The sequence below is a fragment of the Anastrepha obliqua genome, chromosome 1 (genome assembly GCF_027943255.1).
Source record: "Anastrepha obliqua isolate idAnaObli1 chromosome 1, idAnaObli1_1.0, whole genome shotgun sequence".
NCBI classification, from domain to species: Eukaryota; Metazoa; Arthropoda; class Insecta; order Diptera; family Tephritidae; genus Anastrepha; species Anastrepha obliqua.
The window spans coordinates 131109710-131132292 of NC_072892.1; the positions used below are offsets into that span (position 1 = coordinate 131109710).

General features: G+C 38.1%; 1 protein-coding gene and 2 pseudogenes across 3 annotated transcripts in view; 1 reads left to right on the forward strand and 2 right to left on the reverse strand.

Moving 5' to 3' along the window:
• Positions 1 to 2962: 2962 nt before the first annotated feature.
• Positions 2963 to 3148, reverse strand: LOC129236667 (U2 spliceosomal RNA; annotated as a pseudogene).
• A 238-nt stretch (positions 3149 to 3386) lies between these two features.
• Positions 3387 to 3570, reverse strand: LOC129236537 (U2 spliceosomal RNA; annotated as a pseudogene).
• Positions 3571 to 13547: 9977 nt separating this feature from the next.
• LOC129236121 (uncharacterized) overlaps positions 13548 to 22583 on the forward strand; it is a 53027-nt gene continuing 43991 nt past the window's right edge. For all 3 annotated transcript variants that reach the window (XM_054870337.1, XM_054870336.1, XM_054870338.1), the window contains exon 1: positions 13548 to 14401. In XM_054870337.1, the coding sequence (XP_054726312.1) occupies positions 14396 to 14401 (6 nt within the window). In that variant the 5' untranslated portion in view covers positions 13548 to 14395. The remainder of the gene's footprint in view (positions 14402 to 22583) is intronic.

Genomic DNA, 22583 nt, shown 5'->3' on the forward strand with positions numbered 1-22583 from the left:
ACTTTGAAGCTAATAAAAAATATTATTATGATCAGTATTAGCTAAAACAAATATTAGAAATTATTAAAATTTTTAGACTAATAAAAAAATTTAGCTAAAAGAGTATTAACATTTTTTTGTATAATTTTGAAGCAAGTAAAAATGTCATTAAACAATTTTTTTTATAATTTTTAAAATTCTGGCTCGAATACTCGTTTCTAAAACCCCATTATTTCTGTGCTATGAGAGCTAGGATTTTTTTTTCAATTTGAAGCTAATGAAAAAATTAGTTAACTGGAGATAAAATAAATAACTTTTTTTTATTGTATAATTTTGAGGCGCCTTATTTATTATTATTATTATTAGTAGTTCAAAAATATTCCAAAATATTTATTATAATTTTGAAGCTAATCAAAAACATTGCCATTATTAACTAAAAAATATTAAAACCAAATTTTTATGATTTTCAGAATTTTGTGCTTTTAGCCAAGGATGCATTTTAAAGAATTTTACTCTGTGCGACTGGAGCTAGGAACTTTTTTTAAATTTGAATCGAATAAAAAAATTTTTTGTTATTATTTATTAAAAAAATATAATTTTAAGAATTTTGTCTTTTATTAATTTTTGTATAATTTTAAAGGTAATAAAAAGTTATTATTATTAATATTATTAGCTAAAAAACTATTCCAAAAAAGAATTTTTATAATTTTGAGAATTTTGTGTTTTACAATTTTGAGAACGTTGCGTTTTTTACTTGAAGACTAATTTTCGATAATTCACAACTATAATTTTCAGCCATAAACTTATAATTTAATTCATTTCGAAGCTTAAAGATTGATTTTAATATATATTAAAAAAAAAACAAAATATATAATAATAAAAATTTAACAAGTTTCTATTATACAGGGCCCGCCATATAACTTTACGGAGTTAAAAATGCTATAAAAAAGAAACTACTCAATATTTTTCCAAACTGTTTTTTTTATTTTGAAGTACAATCTTTCCGGTTAATGATGGAACACAACTTCATTCATTGGACTTTGTACGGCGTCATACCAAGGTCTTTACCAAAATTCGTCTCAATGATGTTTCCGAAATGTCCAATTGTTGAGAACGACGGTGAACTGATGTTCCTGGTGATTCACGAACACTCTCGGCCACAGCAGCAATATTTTCGGGTGTACGCACGGTTTTTGGTCGGTCACGCGTTGGTTTGTCAATAAGCAACCCAGTTTCTCTTACTTTTTTCGCAAAGTAACGCACACACGCTTCATTCGGTGCTTTTCTTCTTCCCATTGCTGTACGTAATTTTCGTACACATTCTGCAACATTACCATGATTTTCAAAGTAATGTCGCAATATTTCCCTGAGTTCTTTGAGCGTATACACAACCATTTTCGTTCAGCGGAAGAATAAAACTAATTTTCTGTCAAATCAGATGACAGCTAAGTGTTACCATTCTTCAAATAATACCTAGTTCAAATCCCTATCGATAGATGGCGGGCCCTATAGTTAACAAAGTAAGTATTTATTTATATCGATTTTCCATCATATTTCTCATCCGAAGGCCTTCGTAGCTAAAGCTGCGTGATCAAGATTGTCTTCTTTGTTGCACTGCTACACTGAAAATCCGTTCAATAAATAAGGCTAATACTAAGAATAATAAATTAATAATGAAATTATTATTACTAGTAGTGGTAAAATAAAATATCTAGCGTGGCAAAACACAGCAAATACTTCAACTGCTGTTAAGTACCTGTACGACCAGCTTGAATTTGACTACAGAAAGAAATATATAATTGCTATTTACCACTAAAATATTATAAGTTACTTGACTCTGAAAAAATTCTTTAAACTTTATTATAACCCATTCTTATGTTTAATTTTTTATCTATGAAAAGTGCAAGCCCCAATAGAACCGGAGATATGAATTTTCGAAAATAGTCTTTTAGCTAAAAGTTACTTTTTATGAAGTGCTTATTATGGCGAAGGGCAGAAGTGAATTAAAGAGTGCGTTTATAAAACCAGAAAAAAAATTAATTCCAGCAAACTATGCAAATATTTATAAAAAGTGAACCGTTCAGATTCACGAGGTTGTAACTTAGAATAATTAAAAAAAAAATACCAGTCTAACGGTTAGACTTGATAGAAGTGAAACCTTCCGTAAAACAAACTGAGAGATAATAAGACGAAAGCAGCATTAGGAGCGGGATAATTATAGGTTCATTATAATATTGCTATAAAGTTCATATTTTATTTTCTTCATTTTATCATTATTCATCCTCAATGTTTTCAATTTCAACAAATGATACGAGTGGCTTATGATAGATAAAATATGATACAAATGCTTTGGTTTCGATGTTGTCAAAAAAAATACCCAAACGGACCGAAGAAACAGACTTACAAATTTCTTCCATTTTCGTCTACTTGTATTCATATAAAAATTTATGTCTCTTCCCACCAAAGCTAAATGTATTAGTATATTTTTTCTTGTATTTATTCAAGGCTGAAATCCAAAAAACTGTTTTCAATAAATAATCAGAAATGTCCTACAATGCAAATTTCAAAAAAAAAAAAATTTTATTTCTTGTGATTCGAACCAAGAATTTTGAATCGGAAGCTCACATTGCTAGCCGCTCGGCAATCGCGCCATACTGTCGGTGTTGGCCTAAAAGTTATTTAGTTCGTCGCTACGTTTATATGTAATTCGTTTCACTTTTTCCCAAATCACTCCCAACGGTTCTAAAGAAGTTTTCACTTCAAAAATTAATGTACGAAATATTTATACCGATTCACTTAAACTGACTTTCAGTATCTAAACCAAAAATAGAAAAGCCAAAAAACTGTTTTCAATAAATAATCAGAAATGTCCTACAATGCAAATTCCAAAAAAAAAAATTCTATTTTCGTCTACATGTATTCATATAAAAATTTATGGCTCTTCCCACCAAAGCTAAATGTATTAGTATATTTTTTCTTGTATTTATTCAAGGCTGAAATCCCGGCGGTACTGCAATACCGGGTCAACCCGTGGCAGAGGCGGAGCAAGCCCCTAAAACGCTCCGCGCATTTCCAAAAATTAGTTTAACATTTGTTGTCCTCCGATGGAGGATCTATCAGATGTTAAGCTGATAGGAACAGATACCACACTACCTACTTCAATAGATTTTCTAATAAACCTTTTGAGAATTTACACGCTCACAAAAATTAATGTACGAAATATTTATACCGATTCACTTAAACTGACTTTCAGTATCTAAACCAAAAAACTGTTCAATAAATAATCAGAAATGTCCTACAATGCAAATTTCAAAAAAAAAAATTCCATTTTCGTCTACATGTATTCATATAAAAATGTATGGCTCTTCCCACCAAAGCTAAATGTATTAGTATATTTTTTCTTGTATTTATTCAAAGCCGAAATCCCGGCGGTACTGCAATACCGGGTCAACCTGTGGCAGAGAAGGAGCAAGCCCATAAAACACTCCGCCCATTTCCAAAAATCAGTTTAACATTTATTGTCCTCCAATGGAGGATCTATCAGATGTTAAGCTGATAACCACACTACCTAGTCAATACATTTTAAATAATAAACCTAATAAAACTTTTGAGAATTACACGCTCACAAAAATTATTTATATCAACATATAATATAACGCTTCGTAACTAAATAACTTTTAGGCCAGCGACGACAGCATGGCGCGGTAGCCGAGCGACTAGCAATGTGAGCTTCCGATCCAAAATCCTTGGTTCAAATCACAAGAAAAAATAAAAGTTATTTTTATTTATTTCGTCGCTACTTTTATATGAACATATAATATAACGCTTCGTAGCCAATTTGGTCGCTTTTTTCGTTTCACTTTTCCTCAAATCACTCCCAACGATTCTAAAGAAGTTTTCACTTCAATAATACGAAATACTGGGCTAAGAATTAACGTAGAGAAAACGAAGTTTATGGTCGATCCAGCTCCGGTTTAAGGTATGATGACCTGCTGATCAGAGGCTATGCATTCGAGAGTGGACAAGAATTTACCTATCAGGGTATCAAATTATCAGCCAATAAGAATAGATCACTGACAATAAATGATAAAGTTTTAGCAGCAAATAAGTCTTACTTTTCTGCTGCTTAAGTTTAAATTATTATCTCGCGACCAAAAGTTAAGGATATTCATACAAAAGTTTGATTCACCCTGTGCCCACCATGGCTGCGAACTATGGACGCGAAAAATTACTGACATTAATCAGCTAATGCTATTTGAAAGAAAAATATTGCGAAAAATATATGGACCTGCAAAATGGCGAGACGCTATTAACAAAAAACGATGGCTGGGACACGTGGTTAGAATGTCCAAAGAGAGACAAATCGAAAGGCGGTTGAATTATGCCCTTTTGGTGGTCAAAGAAGATGGCGCCCCACAAAGATATGGCCTGAAGACGTGGAAGTTGACCCTGAAAAGCTAAACGTGCGACGGTGGAAGGAGGTAGCTTTAGATAAAGGCAGCTGGCGCAAGGTTGGGAATGCAGCAATGATTCACCAAGGACTTTGGTGCTAAAAACCAGAAGAAAAAGCTAAAAGTTACAAAATGCCCAAAATTCCGTAACGCTCGATTTTCCAAAGTACTTTATTATAAAAGATTCAACTATGTATTTTTCCGATAAAAGCAGAAAATACGAAAAAATTGCAGCCCAATAAAAAATGTGTAGGTAAATTTTCTTTCACATCCGCCCGAGCCGAGTTGTAAAATAATGTCCCATATGCAAATGGAAATGGGATGGACGGCCGACCCGTGCGTGTTGCTCTATGTGCAAGTGTTTATGCATGTTACATGCGTTCATCTGCATTCGAGTTTATTGTTATTACTGGCAGCAGCTGGCGTCGCTAGTTAAAAATAAATCTGCAGCTGGCACCATAAAAAGAAACCAGCTAAATTTGTGGCATAGCGTCGGATTATGTAATATCCACACAAAAAACAAAATGAATGAAAAACGGCAGTAACAACGGCTTGAACTATTTTTTGACAAAACTCGAGTGTTAACTCGACCAAAACTATGAGTTTGCATTTTGGCGTGTATGTGTGTGTGTGGAAGTATTTCATGCAATTTTTCCGATTTGGTGGATGCACTTTTAGCCAAAAGCACGCCCGTCTTAGCCGACAAGCAGCACTGCCGCAATTATATACACTGGTGGCTTGCTTTTATTTATGTATTTTTGCAGTTAACTACACAAGACATATTGTAAATATGTGTATGTATGTGTGCACGTGTGTGTCTTAAAAATGCATTGCACACCTATATTTGTATGCTGCCAGCTGTCACTTCACATGATTTGTTTAATTATGCAACATTCAAAGTATATGAGTAATGAAATGTTCGCAAAAAAACAACAATATTATTAATATTAAATAATAAAAATGGTATGGAGTTAGATACACTCCGTCAGGTATTCCACCTTAATGTTCGAAAATTATTATCAAAGTACTGCCACCACTCATTTTCCTTGCTTAGCATACAAAATGTTTATTATTGTATTTTGCCCCAAACTTATTTTAAAGTATTTCAATGCACTTACAGTTTATAATCTCAGTAGTCCATATTTCGCAATAAGTTTGAAAAATTGTTATTTGCCTAAGCTTCACTTGTGATTTCGACCAACTCAAAATTGCAGCATACATAACCAGTAACCAAATATTTTCTGATGAGCTTCATGGAAGCACCATTGACTCTACACACAAGGCTTCCTTCAGCGCGTCCAGTGGGCATCGCAGCGCAACATGAACGGTCAATTAATCAAGCTAAACTAAATGCATTTATGAGTCTCAGTGGTACATAAACGAAGATTCGACTTCACTTCCAACAAAATGTTTACAAAAAATGGATGTTACCTGTCACGTTCGAGCGACTGTCGCTGATACTCCTGTCATTAAGGAAAAGCGACTGTATGCAGCTGGTTGGACTGATGATGGGCCACTTTCTATGGGCAAAGCACATGGAAAAGGTAAGCATCTCAGACAGTGCACTCTGCCCAACATGTGGAGAGGACGATGAGATGGCGGGCCACTTTCTGTGCGTCAGCCCGGCCTTCGCTCGAGTCAGGCTTGAGGTCTTCGGCATTGATGTGCCAAGAAGCGACCACCTTGGCTCTTGGGCATTACAAGATCTACTCAGATTTCTTCGGAGGTGGAGTAGATTTAAAGAAAATTAAAAAGGGAACCCGTGTGTAGTACTTGGGACTTAATGTTGTCTGAGTGCTGTACCTGCTAGTTTGTCCCAATCAAAAAAAATATGGAAAGTATTTTTTAATATCGCAGTTGCCATCTTCTATGAAGTTTGACTATCAAATAACGATAGTAATGCTACTCTAGAAGAAATTCGAATGTGCTAATTCCCAATAACCAGCGGGTGTTTAGCGTAAAGCCTCCTCTTTCGAATGCAATAACTTCCACTTCTGTTAACCGATCAGTAAAATCTCTGCACTCGTACGGAATATAGTTGCATTGTCTTGTTAAATGCAAGAATGGAAAAAGAATTTCGAAATTTCTCAGGCGGAGCTTTGCATTGGATTTGGATCACTGAAGCCTAAGCTGAAATGTTGTTGGAAATGGGGAGAGGCGTATATTGAAAGGAAATCAAAATGTGTTGCGAAATCCATTATTTTTGAAGGTTTTATTTTGTCAGAGTAATCTGAGTAGCCTTAACGGCCGCCGTAGCCGAATGAATTGATGGGTTCAAAACTTCCGGCATGAAACACCATATAATAACGGATGATTTCTTAGCTATTATCTTTTTAAAAAGTTGGTTTAAACAGCTGACACACGCTTCGTTTTTTGTTTCACTGTCAAACATCTTCAGTTTGCTCTATAATTTAACCATGAATCGTCTTACAAATGAACTACGCTTGCAAATCATTGAATTTTATTATAAAAATGCGTGTTCTGTTAAGAAAGTTTATCGCGTGCTACTTCCATTTTATGGTCAGTTTAATCGACCCACTGAAGCGGCTATTCGAGCTATTGTGACTAAATTTAGAACCAAATTTACATTATTGGACATCAAACCACCAACACCCTTACGTAGAGTGCGAACTGAAGAAAATATCCCAGCTGTCGCGCAGTGTTAATGATGACCAACAATTATCGATTCGTCGCCGTTCGCCGTTTGCAGCAATTGGGCCTCTATTACTCAACAGCGTGGAAAATTTTGCGAAAGGATTTATGTGTGAAGCCTTTCAAAATACAGCTGGTGCAAGAATCGAAGCCGAACGACCTACCGCAACGCAGAATTTTTGGTGAATGGGCTATTGGAAAGTTGGTCGAAGATCCACTTTTTTATCGAAAAATTGTGTTCAGCGACGAAGCTCATTTTTGGATCAATGGGTATGTAAATAAACAGAATTGTCGATTTTGGAGTGAAGATCAGCCAGAAGAATTGCAAGAGCTACCAATGTATCTAGAAAAGGTCACAGTTTGGTGCGGTTTATGGGCTGGAGGTATCATTGGACCGTACTTCTTCAAAGATGCTGCGAATCGTAACGTAACTGTGAATGGTGAACGCTACCGTGAAATGATATCCAACTTTTTTCCCCCAAAACGCAAGAGCTTGACTTGCATGACATGTGGTTTCAGCAAGACGGTGCCACATGCCACACAGCACGCGTAACAATGGACTTGTTGAAAGGCAAGTTCGGTGAACATTTTTTTTCACGTTCGGGGCCTGTCAATTGGCCACCCAGATCGTGCGATATAACGCCTTTAGATTATTTTTTGTGGGGCTATGTTAAAGCTCATGCCTATTCAGACAAGCTTGCTTCAATTAACGCATTGGAAGACAACATTAAAGCATTTATATGTGAGATACCGGCCAAAATATTGAAAGGAGTATGCCAAAATTGACTAAGCGGATGGACGATTTGGAGCACAGTCGCGGTCAACATTTGCATGAAATAATAAAAATTGCATACTTTTTTTTGAATTTTACTTGTGTTTTTTTTAAAAACTTTCCTATAGCTCTTAAAAAATCACCCTTTAGCAAAAGTGCTTTCTAATAGTGGTCGCCCCTCTGCAAGACACAAGTCCAAAAGTATTTCTGCTATGATAAATTTCCTCACAAACAAACCAGCTGTAGTTGTCTTCTTTTGTGGAAAAAACACAAGACGCTCACCACGAATTAAAGAAGGAACTCGGTCCAATACCCATAAAAGGTATAAGCGCCAATTATAAATATATAATCCTTGATTTCAACCAAAAATATGCATCGTATTATTCCATAATTTTTTTGTCATCTTTAAGATAATTCCATGTAAACCTTTTTCTTAGAAACTCTTGTCCCTATTAGTAAAATATTGATACTGCGGATTTTGACAAGGTCCTCTTGAGGATAATTTTAACACAATCAGAAGCATCTCAACATCTGCCCCGTTTGAACTATAAAATCTAATCCATCAAGCCCTCGTCGATGTCACTGTCGATGTATAAGGCCTGGCATTGTCCTGTTTAAATACAAATCCAATCCTTTTAGCAAAAATTAACAACCTCTAGGCGATTCGTTCTTTCAAAGGGAAAGTACATGTCCGAATTAAGAGTTAGGATGTAGGTGAGATAGACGTAGTAGATAATTTCCTGCCAATCCCACTTCAACACCTTCCCGATCGGAGATTCCGGCTTGACCATGATTTGCACCTAGTCAATGCACTTAGACCTCGAATTTTCGTATGACTTTGTAGCAAGTTACCCATTGTACATCATCGGTCACCATTTACTGAAGAAATTGATTGACCTTATTCGAATTCAGCAACGATTTTTGTATGAAAACTCCGCTTATAAGGTTTTCCCTGCGCTGTCACATCAAGCTTCTTTATGTATCCCGATTTATTCAAGTGACTGCAAATAGATTTTTGCGCAATTGTTGTCTTCTTTGCATTTGAAAAAGAACTTACTCTATTATTTCTATTATTTCTTCTTCCAGGTGGGGTGCTTCTTTGACACCAAAAGTATCGGAACAGAACCGACGAAACAGAAATGCGCATGACTGGGTATCACAGTAATGGACGCATAGACTCCTTTTAAATTTTGAACTGGCTGACTTGCGTTTTGCGCTTTTAATACAGAAAAACTGTAAAATATGGCATATCCGCACCTTGTTTGTGTCCATCTTAAACGCTGTCTAAGCTGTCTAAGCAGTGTTTTTAGTAATAAATCTTCAGTTTCTATTGGAATTAAGCGTGAACTTAACGCGATTATAAATAGGAGATATAGGTAAACAAAGACATCTATTCAAAAAATAATAATTTTGTTTTTACTACGTTTTGTTCAATATTTTACAGGGTGAGTCTTATTATTAATTATTTCTACCTCGTGTAACAAAGTACGACAAATATTTCACAGCGTAAACCTTTTTTTATTCTTCTTCTTAATTGGCGCGATAACCGCTTACGCGATTTTGGCCAAGTTTAACAAAGCACGCCAGTCGTTTGTTTCTCGTGCTAACCGGCGCCAATTGGACACCACAAGTGAAGCCTGGTCTTTCCAACGCAGAGGAGGATTTTCTCTTCATCTGCTACCACCAGCTGGTACCGCATCGAATACTTTCAGAGCCGGAGCGTTTGTACCCATTCGGACGGCGCTATGTCTATGTCGTCGTAAAGCTCATACGGCTCATTGTTCCATCGCTTGCGATATTTGCCGTTGCCAACGTGCAAAGGTCCAAAAATCTTCAGCAGAGTCTTTCTCTCAAACACAGCAAGCGTCGCTTCATCGGATGTTGTCATTGTCCATGTTTCTGCGCCATACGTTAGGACGGGCATGATGAGAGTCTTGGAGAGTGCTAGTTTTGTTCGTCGAGAGAGGACTTTACTGCTCAGTTGCTTTTTTAGTCCAAAGTAGCACTTGTTGGCAAGAGAGATTCTACGTTGGATTTCAAGGCTGACATTGTTATATGCAGGTGTTAATGCTGGTTCCTAAGTATACGAAGTCCTTTACAACCTCAAAATTATAACTGTCAACAGTGACGTGGGTGCCGATACGCGAGTTCGCCGACTGTTTCTTTGAAGACAGGAGGTATTTCGTTTTGTCCTCGTTCACCACCAGACCCATTCGCTTTGCCTCTTTATCCAGTTTGGAGAAGGCAGAACTAACAGCGCGGTTGTTCAGGCCGATGATGTCAATATCATCGGCATACGCTAATTGTACGCTCTTATAAAATATTGTGCCTGAGCGATTAAGTTCTGCGGCTCGTACGATTCTCTCCAACATCAGGTTAAAGAAGTCACACGACAGCGAGTCACCCTGTCTGAAACTTCGTTTGGTATCAAACGGCTCGGAGAGGTCCTTCCCAATTCTGACGGCACTGCTGGTGTTGAGCGACGTCATCTTGAATAGCCTTATTTTTTTTTGCGGGGATACCAAATTCAGACATCGCGGCATATAAACTCCTTTTCGTACTGTCGAATACAGCTTTGAAATCGACGAAAAGATGGTGTGTGTCGATTCTCCTTTCATGGGTCTTATCCAAGATTTGGCGTATTGTGAATATTTGGTCAATGGTAGACTTTCCAGGTCTAAAGCAACACTGATAAGATCCAATCAGTTGGTTGACGGTGGGCTTCAGAGTGTCTTCCATCTATCACAAGATGATCGATTTGGTTTCGCGTTTTCCGATCAGGAGACAGCCACGTGGCTTGGTGTATTTTCTTATGCTGGAATTGGGTGCTGCAGACTACCATGTTTCGGGCACCGGCGAATTCGATCAGCCTCTGTCCGTTACCGGATGTTTTGTTGTGCGGGCTGAATTTTCCGACTGTGGGACCAAAAAGTCCCTCCTTGCCCACCCTGGCGTTGAAGTCGCCAAGCACGATTTTTATGTTGTTCCAAGCGCTCATAGAAGAAATCTTTGGTCGCATTGTCCTTCTCTTCCGTCGGAACGTGGACGCAAATTAGCAAATGTTAAAAAATCGCTCTTTAATGCGGAGTATTGCGAGACGCTCGTACAGCGGAGTGAACGACAGTACTTGGCGAAGAAGTCTCTCTCCCACAACAAATCGGACACCGAATTTTCATTCCTTTACATGGCAGCTGTAGTAGACGTCTTGCCTTGCCTCGTCCATCGCATCTCTTGGATGGCCGTGATGTCAGCCTTTACTCTCACGAGGACATCAACCAGCCGGGCAGAGGCACCTTCCCCATTAAGGGACCGGACATTCCAGGTGCATGCCCTCAAATCATAGTCCTTAGAGCCAAGAGCCTTGTGTAAAATATTCCACGTAGTCGAAGAACAAGGCCAAGAAGTTGAAAACTACGGAGAATCGACATTGGAGATTCTTCTGAATCATTTTGCTCTATAAATTTCTCAAACAAATTTTATTTCATTAATTTTTTGTTATTGTTTTTTTATCAAAGTAAATTTCCTACAATTTGGAAGGGTTTCATGGCAACTTGCCACACCTTACCGAACAGAAATGTTAATAAAGTTTGCAATTTTCAGCTGTCAAACTATTAGTTATCGATATCGATCGTTCTCATGCAGCTAAACAGCACCCGATACATATTTGTGGTGTGCGTCTTACTGTAGCTCTACAAAAAAGCAGGAATCTACAGTTTCATGCCGCCTCGGAACGACAGTTGATTTGTATGAGGAGTTTCTTCATGGGAGAAATACACTCGGAGGATTGACATTGCTTACGGAGGGGCGACCGCTATTAGAAAATAACTTGAATAATAAGCTGTGCACTTCCGCATGGCGTCATGCACAAACCCGTTCGGTTTTCGGGGTCGCCTATAAGCACCTAGGTGGAATACCTATGTTGTTGTCGTTAAAGTGGTTGAGTATTACAGCAGAAATACAAATACCTAATTAGCGACTAGCGCCATTTTACTGCCACTGTTCTTGTGCGATGTATTTATTATTTTTTTATAATAATCAGACCCATTTCGTAAGATCCTCGTATAGCAGTAAATTTGTATCTCTATATCTGAGATTTCATGAACTTGCTGTAAGAAAGGCTTACCGAAAGAGGGAAGTCTTGTTCTGACTAAGCCTGGACATTCGCACAAGTAGTGGAAAATACTTTCTTTCATCCCCTCCGTCTAACAGCTTCTGCAGATGGGACTAACAGGAAAGTTAAGTCTCGCTGCATGATACTCTACCTTCCAAGGGGTGCTCACAGTGATACATAAGATGTTTGGGCATCCTAACAGGTAACTCCTCCTCTGGATGTTGTACGATGGCCATGTTTTTCATATTGGGGCGCATGTAGTTAATTACTTTCACCTTCTTTCGGCTAAAACATGGTAGTTTTTATTGTCTTGAATGGGGTATTAACTCCCACCTCCCCTGTAATGTATAGTGCCGAATCTTTTCTTGCTAACTCATCCGCTATCTTATTACGCACTATCCTCCTAAGGCCGTGAACCCATACCAGAGTAATTTGAAGTCAATGACCAAGCAATTCTAGTTAATCTCTCTACTCTTTAAAACTAGTTTGGATGAAATGGAATTGGAATCTAAGGCCTCTATAACTGCTCTCATTGCTGAAAGCTCTGCTTGAAACACGCTGGCATAGTCAGTAAGTCGAATAGATTTGGATAATTTGAGCGGCTACCACACCACAGCTCATCTTAGAGCCGTCAGTGCAGATTTCGAAGTCGCATCTACCAACCACCTTCCTGAATGCCTATAATCAGCTTTAAAAAACAGGGTATCCGCCGGCCGAGTTTTGTCTGCACCTAGCTGAGAGCAAACGGTGGCTAAGCAGGTAGTAATACATTACTAATAAGACGTAATAGGGTTATAAAAAATCAGTTGATTGTGAACTTTTGTTCATACAAGTTTAACCACATGTTGTGCATTCAGACAGCAACAGCAAAATACTTCCTTAATTTCAAAGTAATCTCTCATCAATTAATGAACCCTCTCTTACCCCTATAAAACTGTGCCATTTTGACTGCTGGAAATTTATTTCCAATCACCTATGCTTGCCATAATTAGCATTGCTACGGTCATAAAAATCAGCTGCATAAATCAAATATGTCCCTCCTGTTGTTGTAGCGACAACAACGAGTATGTGCCTTAAGTCTTTTGATATGTCTTTGACGACTTAAATGAGTAGCACTAAACCCAAAAGCGCTTAAATATCATTTGCAGAAGCAAAATAGTAATAATTGTAAAAAAAAAACAATAAACTAATATTATAATAGTAGCAGTCAATTGCAATTACAGTAACACAAATCCACACCATTAAACTATTGCAAAATTCTGATATCAAATGTACGCCTAACACAATCGGCGCACTTGTGGTGCGTCAAGGAAATAAAGTCAACACAAAATTTTCTAACGCAAAACAATTCATTTTATGAAAAACAAAATAAAGAAATAAACAAACAAAAAGTTAAATAATAACAACATCAAAATTAAGAGCAAATTAGTTGAGCACAAACTCGTGGCGGCACGATGAGTGAGCGCACACTGCCGAGAGTAAAAAAAAAACGCGCGTACAATTTGCCACCATCAAAATATACATTCGGATGCACTTGCTTGGTGGCGCAGAGACACAAATCATCAAGTCGCTTAAAGAGAGTGAGCTGAAGGCAGCCATTGCCGGCTAAAGCGGCAACATTTACTTTAAAAGTCACAGACGCGGCAAAAGCAAACGACAGATTAGTTGAATACGCCGAGGCAGCAACAGCTTAAAGAAAGCGGCAACAGTAGGAAAGAAGCAGCAATTTAAAAATATACCCGCATGCGCATTGTTGAGTGTCCAGTGAATGGGAGAAGGCATAGAGGAAAAGTGTAAAGCGCGCACATCAATGAAATACCAATAATAATTTTTTTTTGTTAAAAAGTGTTGCCATTGCAAAGTGTTGGAATAGCGCTTGGTACGAAACAAAAATTACAAAACAAAAAAAAAAATATCTTGAAATTTATGTGTGGAAAGAAAGTTGAGTGAAACGTAACACATACACGCAAAAGTCAAAGCAAAACAGCGGAAGAAACGTAAAACGAATATTAAAACAAGGGTACTTCCAGTGGATAACAATAACAACAGCAAGCCACTAATTCACAACAACAACCGATCAGTTATTACAAAAATTGTATTCTCTTATTGAAACGTTGTTTTTGTGGTTTTTTGTTTTTTTTTTTGTCGGCGGTTTCGGTCGACATTTAATCCATACGAACGGCTGCAAGTAAAAGTGATTTTCTTACTGGACGCAACGCACGTCGTCGTCGTCGGTGCTGCAGAGTTTCGCAATACGTTTTGTTTCGATATTCATTTTGTGGTTGGCGCGCGCGTACAACGCATAACTGTAAACGGCAAGTCGCTGGCAAAGAGTTCCCTTTTTAGGATAAAATATTTTAAAGTGGCCGCTAGTCAAAGACAAATTTTCCTACCTTAAAGCTGAAATACAACAAACAGCAAATCATCAAAATGAAGGTGAGTTCATAAGTGACTGAGTGAGTGAGTGATCGATTGTAAGTGCGTAAGTTGCCTCTAATGAATGAGTGTTGGGGAATGCGCGATGCAGAAATTCCATATTCAAAAAAATCCCGTCAAAAATGCATGGCCATATACTTGAAACTCGCACTGAAATTGCACATTCGTAGCGTTCACGAAAGAGATAAGCAAGAAAAAGATGACAAAAAGTTAATTTATAAAACTAAAAAAATCTGCATCTTCAGTGCTAAAGCAGTGAAAGTGTTCAACAAATGAGTCGCCTATCGAGCGTAATGAATCGAATGAAAATTGGCATTCGCCATCTGTCCATTTGTTCAAGTGAGCCTTATTGAGTAGTGGACTCAGCTATTAGGCTTTGGGTAAGGTAAAAAATATTAAAACAAAACATAAAGGCGTAAAAACAGCAATCATATGAAATGACAGCATGTGAGTTATTTGTAAAAAGTGTTTTCACTCTGGAAATCTACACATTCCCATGCTCGTCTTTTGGTTAACATTCTTATTGAGAAATTGTTATCAATATTTGTTTTTTTTTGTTTTTTTTTTGCCACTAAAATCCTCCCTTCTCTTCTCTTGAATTTTTTTCCCAAGTATCTCCATAAATTCAATTTAGTAGGTTCACCTTTCCCACTCCCCACAAATACTTACGAAAGAACCCATGCCGGGCAAAAACTGTGTCGAGTAATAATTAAATTCACCGTACTTTCTTTCTAGCCACTTTTCCATCTACCGCACAATTTAGAGTTCCATATTGTTTGCCAAAACGTGAGCGTTTGAATTGTAATGTCGGAGAAGCATGAGCCCGGAACTCCTGACATTTTTGCCTCCCATCTCCGTTTGCGCTCTTGTGCTAGAAGACCTAGCCGCTGGTGCCGCTGATAGCTAAAACCGCTGTTTCAGATACTGTTCTGTTTGAAGGAGCTACTCTGAGAGTGCAGGTACCTTGCTGAATATTACTACCTCCACTACGTATCAATATTCAGTAAGCAGTCCCTAGTCGCAAATAGAGAAATATGAGCAATGAAAAATTTCTGTTTTGATCAGTTGCTAATCGGCAAGCAGTCATTAGCCTCTAGGCTTTAGTCTCAAAACACAGTCTCTGTTTCGCCAGCGAAATTTTAGTAGGTTGCATGGGGAGACACTTTTTTATTTTATTTTATATATTTTTTATTCTATTTTAATTTTTAAGTTTTGTTTTTTTAATATATAAAAATGAAGCGAAGCAATGTTTTCGTGAATACAATATTTAATACATATGAATAAAAAAAAATTTGTTTGTTTTACGGAATTACCCAAAGGAGAATTCTGGCCACTTTACGAAGTGCAAGTGACCTATTTTTGGATAAAATACTTTCACCATTTTTTTTTATTTCTGCAATCACTATGCCGAAACTTTTTACAAAAATTGAAATTCTAGAATACCATTTGAACTTCGAGTTAGTAAAATATTCTTACACAGAAAGACACACATCACTAAATATTTCTGCCGTTTTAGTTATTTAAATCCAGCCACTTAGCATTTTTAATATATTGGTTATATTTGCAAGTAAGTATTGAAGCATACCCTGTTGGGTATTTGGCCGCGCTCCTTCTTTTATTTAAGATGTGCGTCTTGTTTGAAGCCGACTACGAACGGCAAATGGGGTTTTTTTAAGAGCTGCTTTTTCATGGCAGAAATGAACTCCAAGGTTTGTCTTTGCCTGCCGAGAGGCGACAGCTGTTAGAAAAAAATTGTTTCTATCTTTTTGGTGTTCGAGTGTTCGAGTAGCACAACCTTTTCAGTTTTCATAACAAATTTGGTTTTAATAGAGAATTAAGCACATTTGACAACCCCCTTAATACCATAGTTGTTCCGGTGTCTTCAGCCGGAGTATCTCATGAGTACATGAACCGAGAATAATAACAATTGCTTACTTTTCTATATACTTTCCATAACTGTAAAAATTGATTCAAATAAAACAGCAGTCATTATATGAGTTGGCCAACTGGGTTGGACATAGGTTAGGTTTGGTTAGGTAGGGTAGTGATGGTAGCCCAAAGAGTGGGCCCACTCGGACGAAAGAAGTTTGGTTCATCCTCTGTGATACCAGATGCAGAGAGGAAAAAGATGTGAAGGAAAAAAGGACGAAAGGGAAAGGGATGGGGAGGGTTGAATATTTGTGGACTATGAACGGTGACTGGTCTGCGGTTATGTTAACCTCTTTATGCTGCTGTTGAAGTTCATCAGATTTTTGTTATCAACACCTGCTATATCAGCAGGCGCAGAAAAGAAGTGAGAACCAAGATGCTTGAATCTTAGTCCCGCGAGAGCTGGACAGCTGAGAAGCAGTTGCTGAGATGATTCCACCTCATCCTCCATACAGTTGACGCAAAAAGGACTCGAAGTAATTCCGAGTCTCACGGCATGTATACTCCGCGGACAGTGCCCCGTGAGGATGCCCACGAAATTTAAAAGATGAGATTTTGTCATCCTCAGAATATCCTCCGAACGCCTCCTATCCAAACGTGGCCAGAAGAACTTCGCGACCTTACACGTTCGTGTACTTGCCCAGCGCTCGCTGAGTTGGTGCAAAGCCCATCCTTTCAGGAGTAGAGCGCAGGTTGTCAAGGGAATCCCGATCCTCTCCTTTCGCGGGCACACTACCTCACAGGTCCCTTGTCTGGGCAGCTCATCGGCTTCGCAGTTTCCAGCAATGTCACTGTGACCAGGTACCCAATTTTTCTTTATATCGAAGAATTCTGATGCAATCGAGAGAGATATCAGGCATTATCTGACCAGTTTCGAATGCATCATAATTGCCGCTTGGCTATTGGAGTAAATATTTACCTTCTTAACAGTTATTACGCAAGTAAGTAGCCAGTCAGCTGCTTCTTTAATTGCGGCCACCTTTGCTTGGAACACACTGCAGTGATCCAGTAGCCTGAATTTGAGTTTGATGGGGTGCTCTTTGCAGAATACTCCTCCTCCAACCCTACCGTCGAGCTTCGAGCCATCCGTGAACAGGTTAAATAGGCCCTGTCCCCAAGTGTTGTCCCCGATCCACTCCTCCCTTGGTGGAATATGGGTGGAGAAAGTTCCGCTTAGACTAAGCGAGGGCACACACTGATCCGTCGTCGAGGGGATGAACTCAAAGTTTCTGAGGATGCTTGAGTGCCCATATATGAGATTGAGCTTATAGCCCAAGCCCCTCAGTCTGATTGCGGTACATGCAGCGGCAATTCTGCGTGCGATGTCTATAGGTACCACATTTAACATTACATTAAGCGTCAGAGTAGGAGTAGTTCTAAGTGCCCCACTGACTCCAATGAGTGCAGACTTCTGAAATCTTTCTAGCTTTTCAACTGATGTCGTCCTCTTCCACTAGACAACGCCTCCATATAACAAGATTGGCTTTATTATGGTGTTATAGAGCCAAAATACAACTCTAGGCGAGAGGCCCCAATTGCCAATTGCGCCCTTGCATCCATACAAGGCGATTGTTGCCTTCCTGGGTTGGACATAGTTCGCTAAATAATTAATGCAAAAATTAATGAGACTCTTTGAGTGTATATATTGGCTTTCCCCACCTAATTTGGTGAATTTTTTGTTAATTGATCGAATACCCCAATTGTCCCAAGTTACAAAAATAGTCTCTAACATTATATCGCAAATTCAGTGAGTTGATACTGGTATAAATTACTGCATATCAGCATAATCCATATTTTATAGTAGATTTTTAATTAAATACTAAGATGTACAGAAACGAAAAAAAATGAGTGACACCAAGTTTTAGCAACGACTAATTCACTCAATGCAAAAAAAGTCTTATTCAGAGTAGTTTCAAAACTAGTTCTTTGAAAAAAAAAACCCAGTTGTAAAAACAGTTCAAAACTAATTTAGAAACAATTAAAAGTCGGTTTTCATGCAGGTCGAACCCAGTTCCATAAAAGTTCTAGACTAGCTCCAAACTAGTTCAAAATCCATTCGAAGCCAATCAATTTAAAATAATTAAAAAACCTCTTCAAAATTATTTGAATCAATTGGAAATCCAAATTCTTCGATTTATTTGGAGTAGCTCTAGCACTACTAGTTCTTAATGAATTTATTTATTTGTTTATTTTTATATCTTTAGAACTGTAAGAATCAACAAAATATTTGCGAAATATTTTTTTTGGTTTTTTTTCGTTTTTGTTTTTTTTGTTTTTGTTTTTTGTCGGGACAACTAGCAAGTGCAGCACTCAGGCATTAATTAAGTCCATTGTACTCCACTAGGATTCCCTTTTAATTTTCTTTAAATCTACCCGATCTCCGAAGAAATCTGAGTAGATCTTGTGGTGCCAAGGAGCCAAGATGGTCGCTTCTTAACACATCAGTGCCAAAGACCTCAAACCTGATTCGAGCGAAGGCGGGGCAGACTCACAGGGAGGGGTCCGCCGTCTCATCCTCCTCTTCACAAGCTGGGCAGAGTACATACACTGTCTGAGATGCCCAACCTTTCCATGTGCTTCGTCCACAGAAAGTGGCCCGTCAGTCAAATCAGTCCAACCAGCCGTCTGCACTCCCTTCTTCTTAATGACAGAAGGGTTTGCGACAGTCGATCGGACATGACAGGTAACATCAGTTTAGTCCATCTGCAGCCTCTCTCAGCCTGCCAAGCTCGCTTGTGGGTGATAGTTACCCATTTGCTTACCGTGGCTGTGATGGCCGCAGAAGGGAGTGGCAAAACATGCTCTGGGCCAAAGAAGTTGGCCTTAGAGCCCATCTTAGCTAAGGAGCCGAGGTCTCGTTACCCGCGATACCCACGTGTCCCGGGACCCATATTAGCATCAGGCTATTATGTCTACCGACATAGTTCAGCCTGGATTTACAAGACTTTACTACCCCTGATGTGTTTGGAGGGCTGTCTAATAGACCGGAGTGAAATACGTAAATTTTTTCAAATCATATCGTAATAGCAGGGAAAAGTTGCTACATATCAATACAAATTTAGGAAAAAAAAGAAATTTCAAATCGGTTAATATCTTCCGTTCGCGCATTGCATTTAAAATTTACAAATTTTATCCCAAATCTAGCTGATTTACGAAAACTTGTAGAAGTTGTAAATGATTAAAGATCGAGCTCCCTTTTTATACATAGCACTTTCAGCATTGAGTAGTAGATTTTTAATTTACTAATCTATCCATTTCTGTGGTTCTGAGCGATTAACTTTTACCAATTTTACACCAAATCTACTAAGGAAGCCTATGCCAAATGAGGCTTGCGTGAAAGCGGCTTACGGCTACTACAACACGTCTGTGCTTTAGATCGTCTTCCATATGGTTACTTGTATTCCATCGTCTTTCTTTTCATTTTGCTTTTGATTCTGGCATACCGATAAACGAAGTGCACGGAAGAGCTAGTACTCTCTGGTCATTACCAGTTCTGCTTTCACTCTTGTCGAACAGCGCTGTTTGGTCAAAAAAAATTCTATTCGATGTTCTTTTGAATTACATAGTTTACACAATTACTTAACATTAAATCTCTTGAAACATTTTATTCATGTCTCTTACTCGTAAGGACGTACACTGCCCATTTTTTGGTGCACCTAAACCACTGCTGTCATCGGTCCTTCCCACTAATACCGACATTATACAATGTTGGCAAGAAGTGAGGTACAAAATGTCAGTAGAATCTTCTGCTGCCAGTTCTGGTCAGAAGTTAAGCTTCACAGTTGTAGCAGATACTGTAGCTCATCAGACTGAGTCCCTTTATTCCAAGGCTTCGATTCCAATAGTTTCCCACACAAGAGTTGTACAAAAGATTAAACATCTACATGATCGATACTACACTCTTCGTAAATCTTATTCAAGGGACAAAGACACACCTGAGAAACAAAAGAAGTACAATGATTTTATTGAACAATCTTCAAGTACATTATTTGACATTTCGTCCTGCAAGTGCGAGATGACACTCAATTGCTTTTGTCAAAGAAGCTTTGACAAGTGTATTTGTCCCAGGCCGGTAACTATCAACTGCACATGCCCTAAAGATAGAAAGATACCGCCATTAGAAATCAAATTTCTATATGCTCAAAGATATCTCGGACAAGGAAAGATTGGGACAGTAGATACCAAAGAAACTCAAAAGCTTACATTAAAATTGCAGAGAAAAGCTCGTCACTTAAGTCAGACCAACTTACCTGGACCTTCTTGTAGTAGTATTGATTCTGAAACAGAGATAACTCCTGAAGTGGACAATGATAAGAATGATCCCGGTTTTCAGACCCCACGCTCTATTTCCTCTCAGTCAGCAAGTTCAAAAAATGCACAGATGCGCTTATCACTTCCAGCAACGGCCTTAACAAGTGATCGTTTTGGAGTATCTGATAAAGCAGCAGCAGCTATTGTGTCTAGTGCATTTAAAGACGTTGGTCTTATAACGGACAAAGATACTTCTTTTGTTGTTGATCGAAGCAAAATGAGAAGAGAAAAAGAAAAATGTAGACTAAAACTTATCGAAGCGGGGAATGCAATAGAGCAATTAAACGATCCGATGTGTGTGTATTTTGATGGCAGGATGGATGACACTTTAGTTATAGTTGAAAAAGGAAACAAACGTTATCAATCTATAAAAAAAGAAGAGCACATTTCAGTAATAGCAGAACCAGGCTCAAAGTACCTTTGTCATTTAGTACCTACTTCAAAAAGTGGAAAGGACACAGCATACAGCATTGTAAATTATTTTGAAGAAAATGGTATAAATCAATCTAATGTTGTAGCGATTGGATGTGATGGTACGTCAACAAATACTGGGTGGAAGAATGGTGCAATAAAATTCATTGAAGCGCGTTTAAAAAGACCAGTACAATGGGCTATCTGTCTCCTCCATTTTAATGAATTACCTCTGAGGCATCTAGTTGAAATACTTGATGGTAAAACAACAGGTCCTCAGTCTTTCAGTGGGCTTCTTGGTAAACAGCTGGCTAAATGTGAATCTTTGTCCATCGTTGCTTTTCAGAGGATCGAATGCTCTCTTCCACGAACGCTTGACGCAATAAGCTTAAGTAAAGATCAGAAATACTTACATGACATTGCCATTGCTATTGATGCTGGTTTTTGCTCCCCAGATCTAGCAAATCGAGATCCGGGACCAATATCACACTCTCGTTGGTTGACAATTGCAAACAGGTTCCTACGATTATACATTTCTTTGCAGGAGCCATATAAAAATCTCATTCAAATTGTAAAATACATTTTGACTGTATACGCACCTCTATGGTTCGAAATCAAAACAAATTCGTCAATAGTTGACGGACCTAAACATATTTTAGAATGTATTAAAAAATGTAGAATCTTATCTTCAGAAGTCCAGGCAGTAGTTCATAAGGTTATTCAAACAAATTCCTTTTTTGCCCATCCAGAAAACATTCTTCTCTCGATGGTGGTAGATGACAGAGAGCATGTCCGCGATCTTGGATTGAGGCGAGTTCTGAAAATAAAAGAAATCCCTTCAAAAGACAGAAATATTAGAAACTTTTTGGTTCCTAAACTGAACTTTGAAGCAAATGAATATTTTGAGTTAATTAATTGGTCTGAAATGAAACTTACCTGCCCCCCAATTTTAGACAGCCTTTCTTCTGAAGATATCTTGCAATTAATTTCTGATAAAGAAAAACCTAAATTAACCATAGATTTAACAAATATTCCATGCCATACGCAAGCTGTGGAGCGTTGCGTAAAACTAGTAACTCAAGCGTCCTCAAAAGTGTATGGGAACGAGAGACGTGATGGGTTTATAAGAGCAGCACTCACTTCTCGTACAGTTATGCCTCAATTTGACACTAAAGCAGACTTTGCCACTCCCGAATAAATAATTTTTCATCTTTGGTTGGTTGGTTGGGAAGGGAGTGGGTGGAACTCGTAGTACAGTCACCTTCACGCGGTGAGTTCTGAGTCGTCCAAAAAGGGCGGGCCAAGAGCTGTACAAAACTTCTTTAAGATAGTGTGGTTAGTGGGCGCGCTAAGAGGGGAATAATTTATTCTACTTATATACTCAAGAAGACTTATACAAAAATTAAAATAGAGAAACTAACCACCCGCAATTACGTAAATTTATACAAAAAATGACATTTTCCACTTCTTTTCAGGGGCTGTAGGGGCTTTGATAGAGCGGTAGACGTTTTTCTTTTCAAACTATACCTGA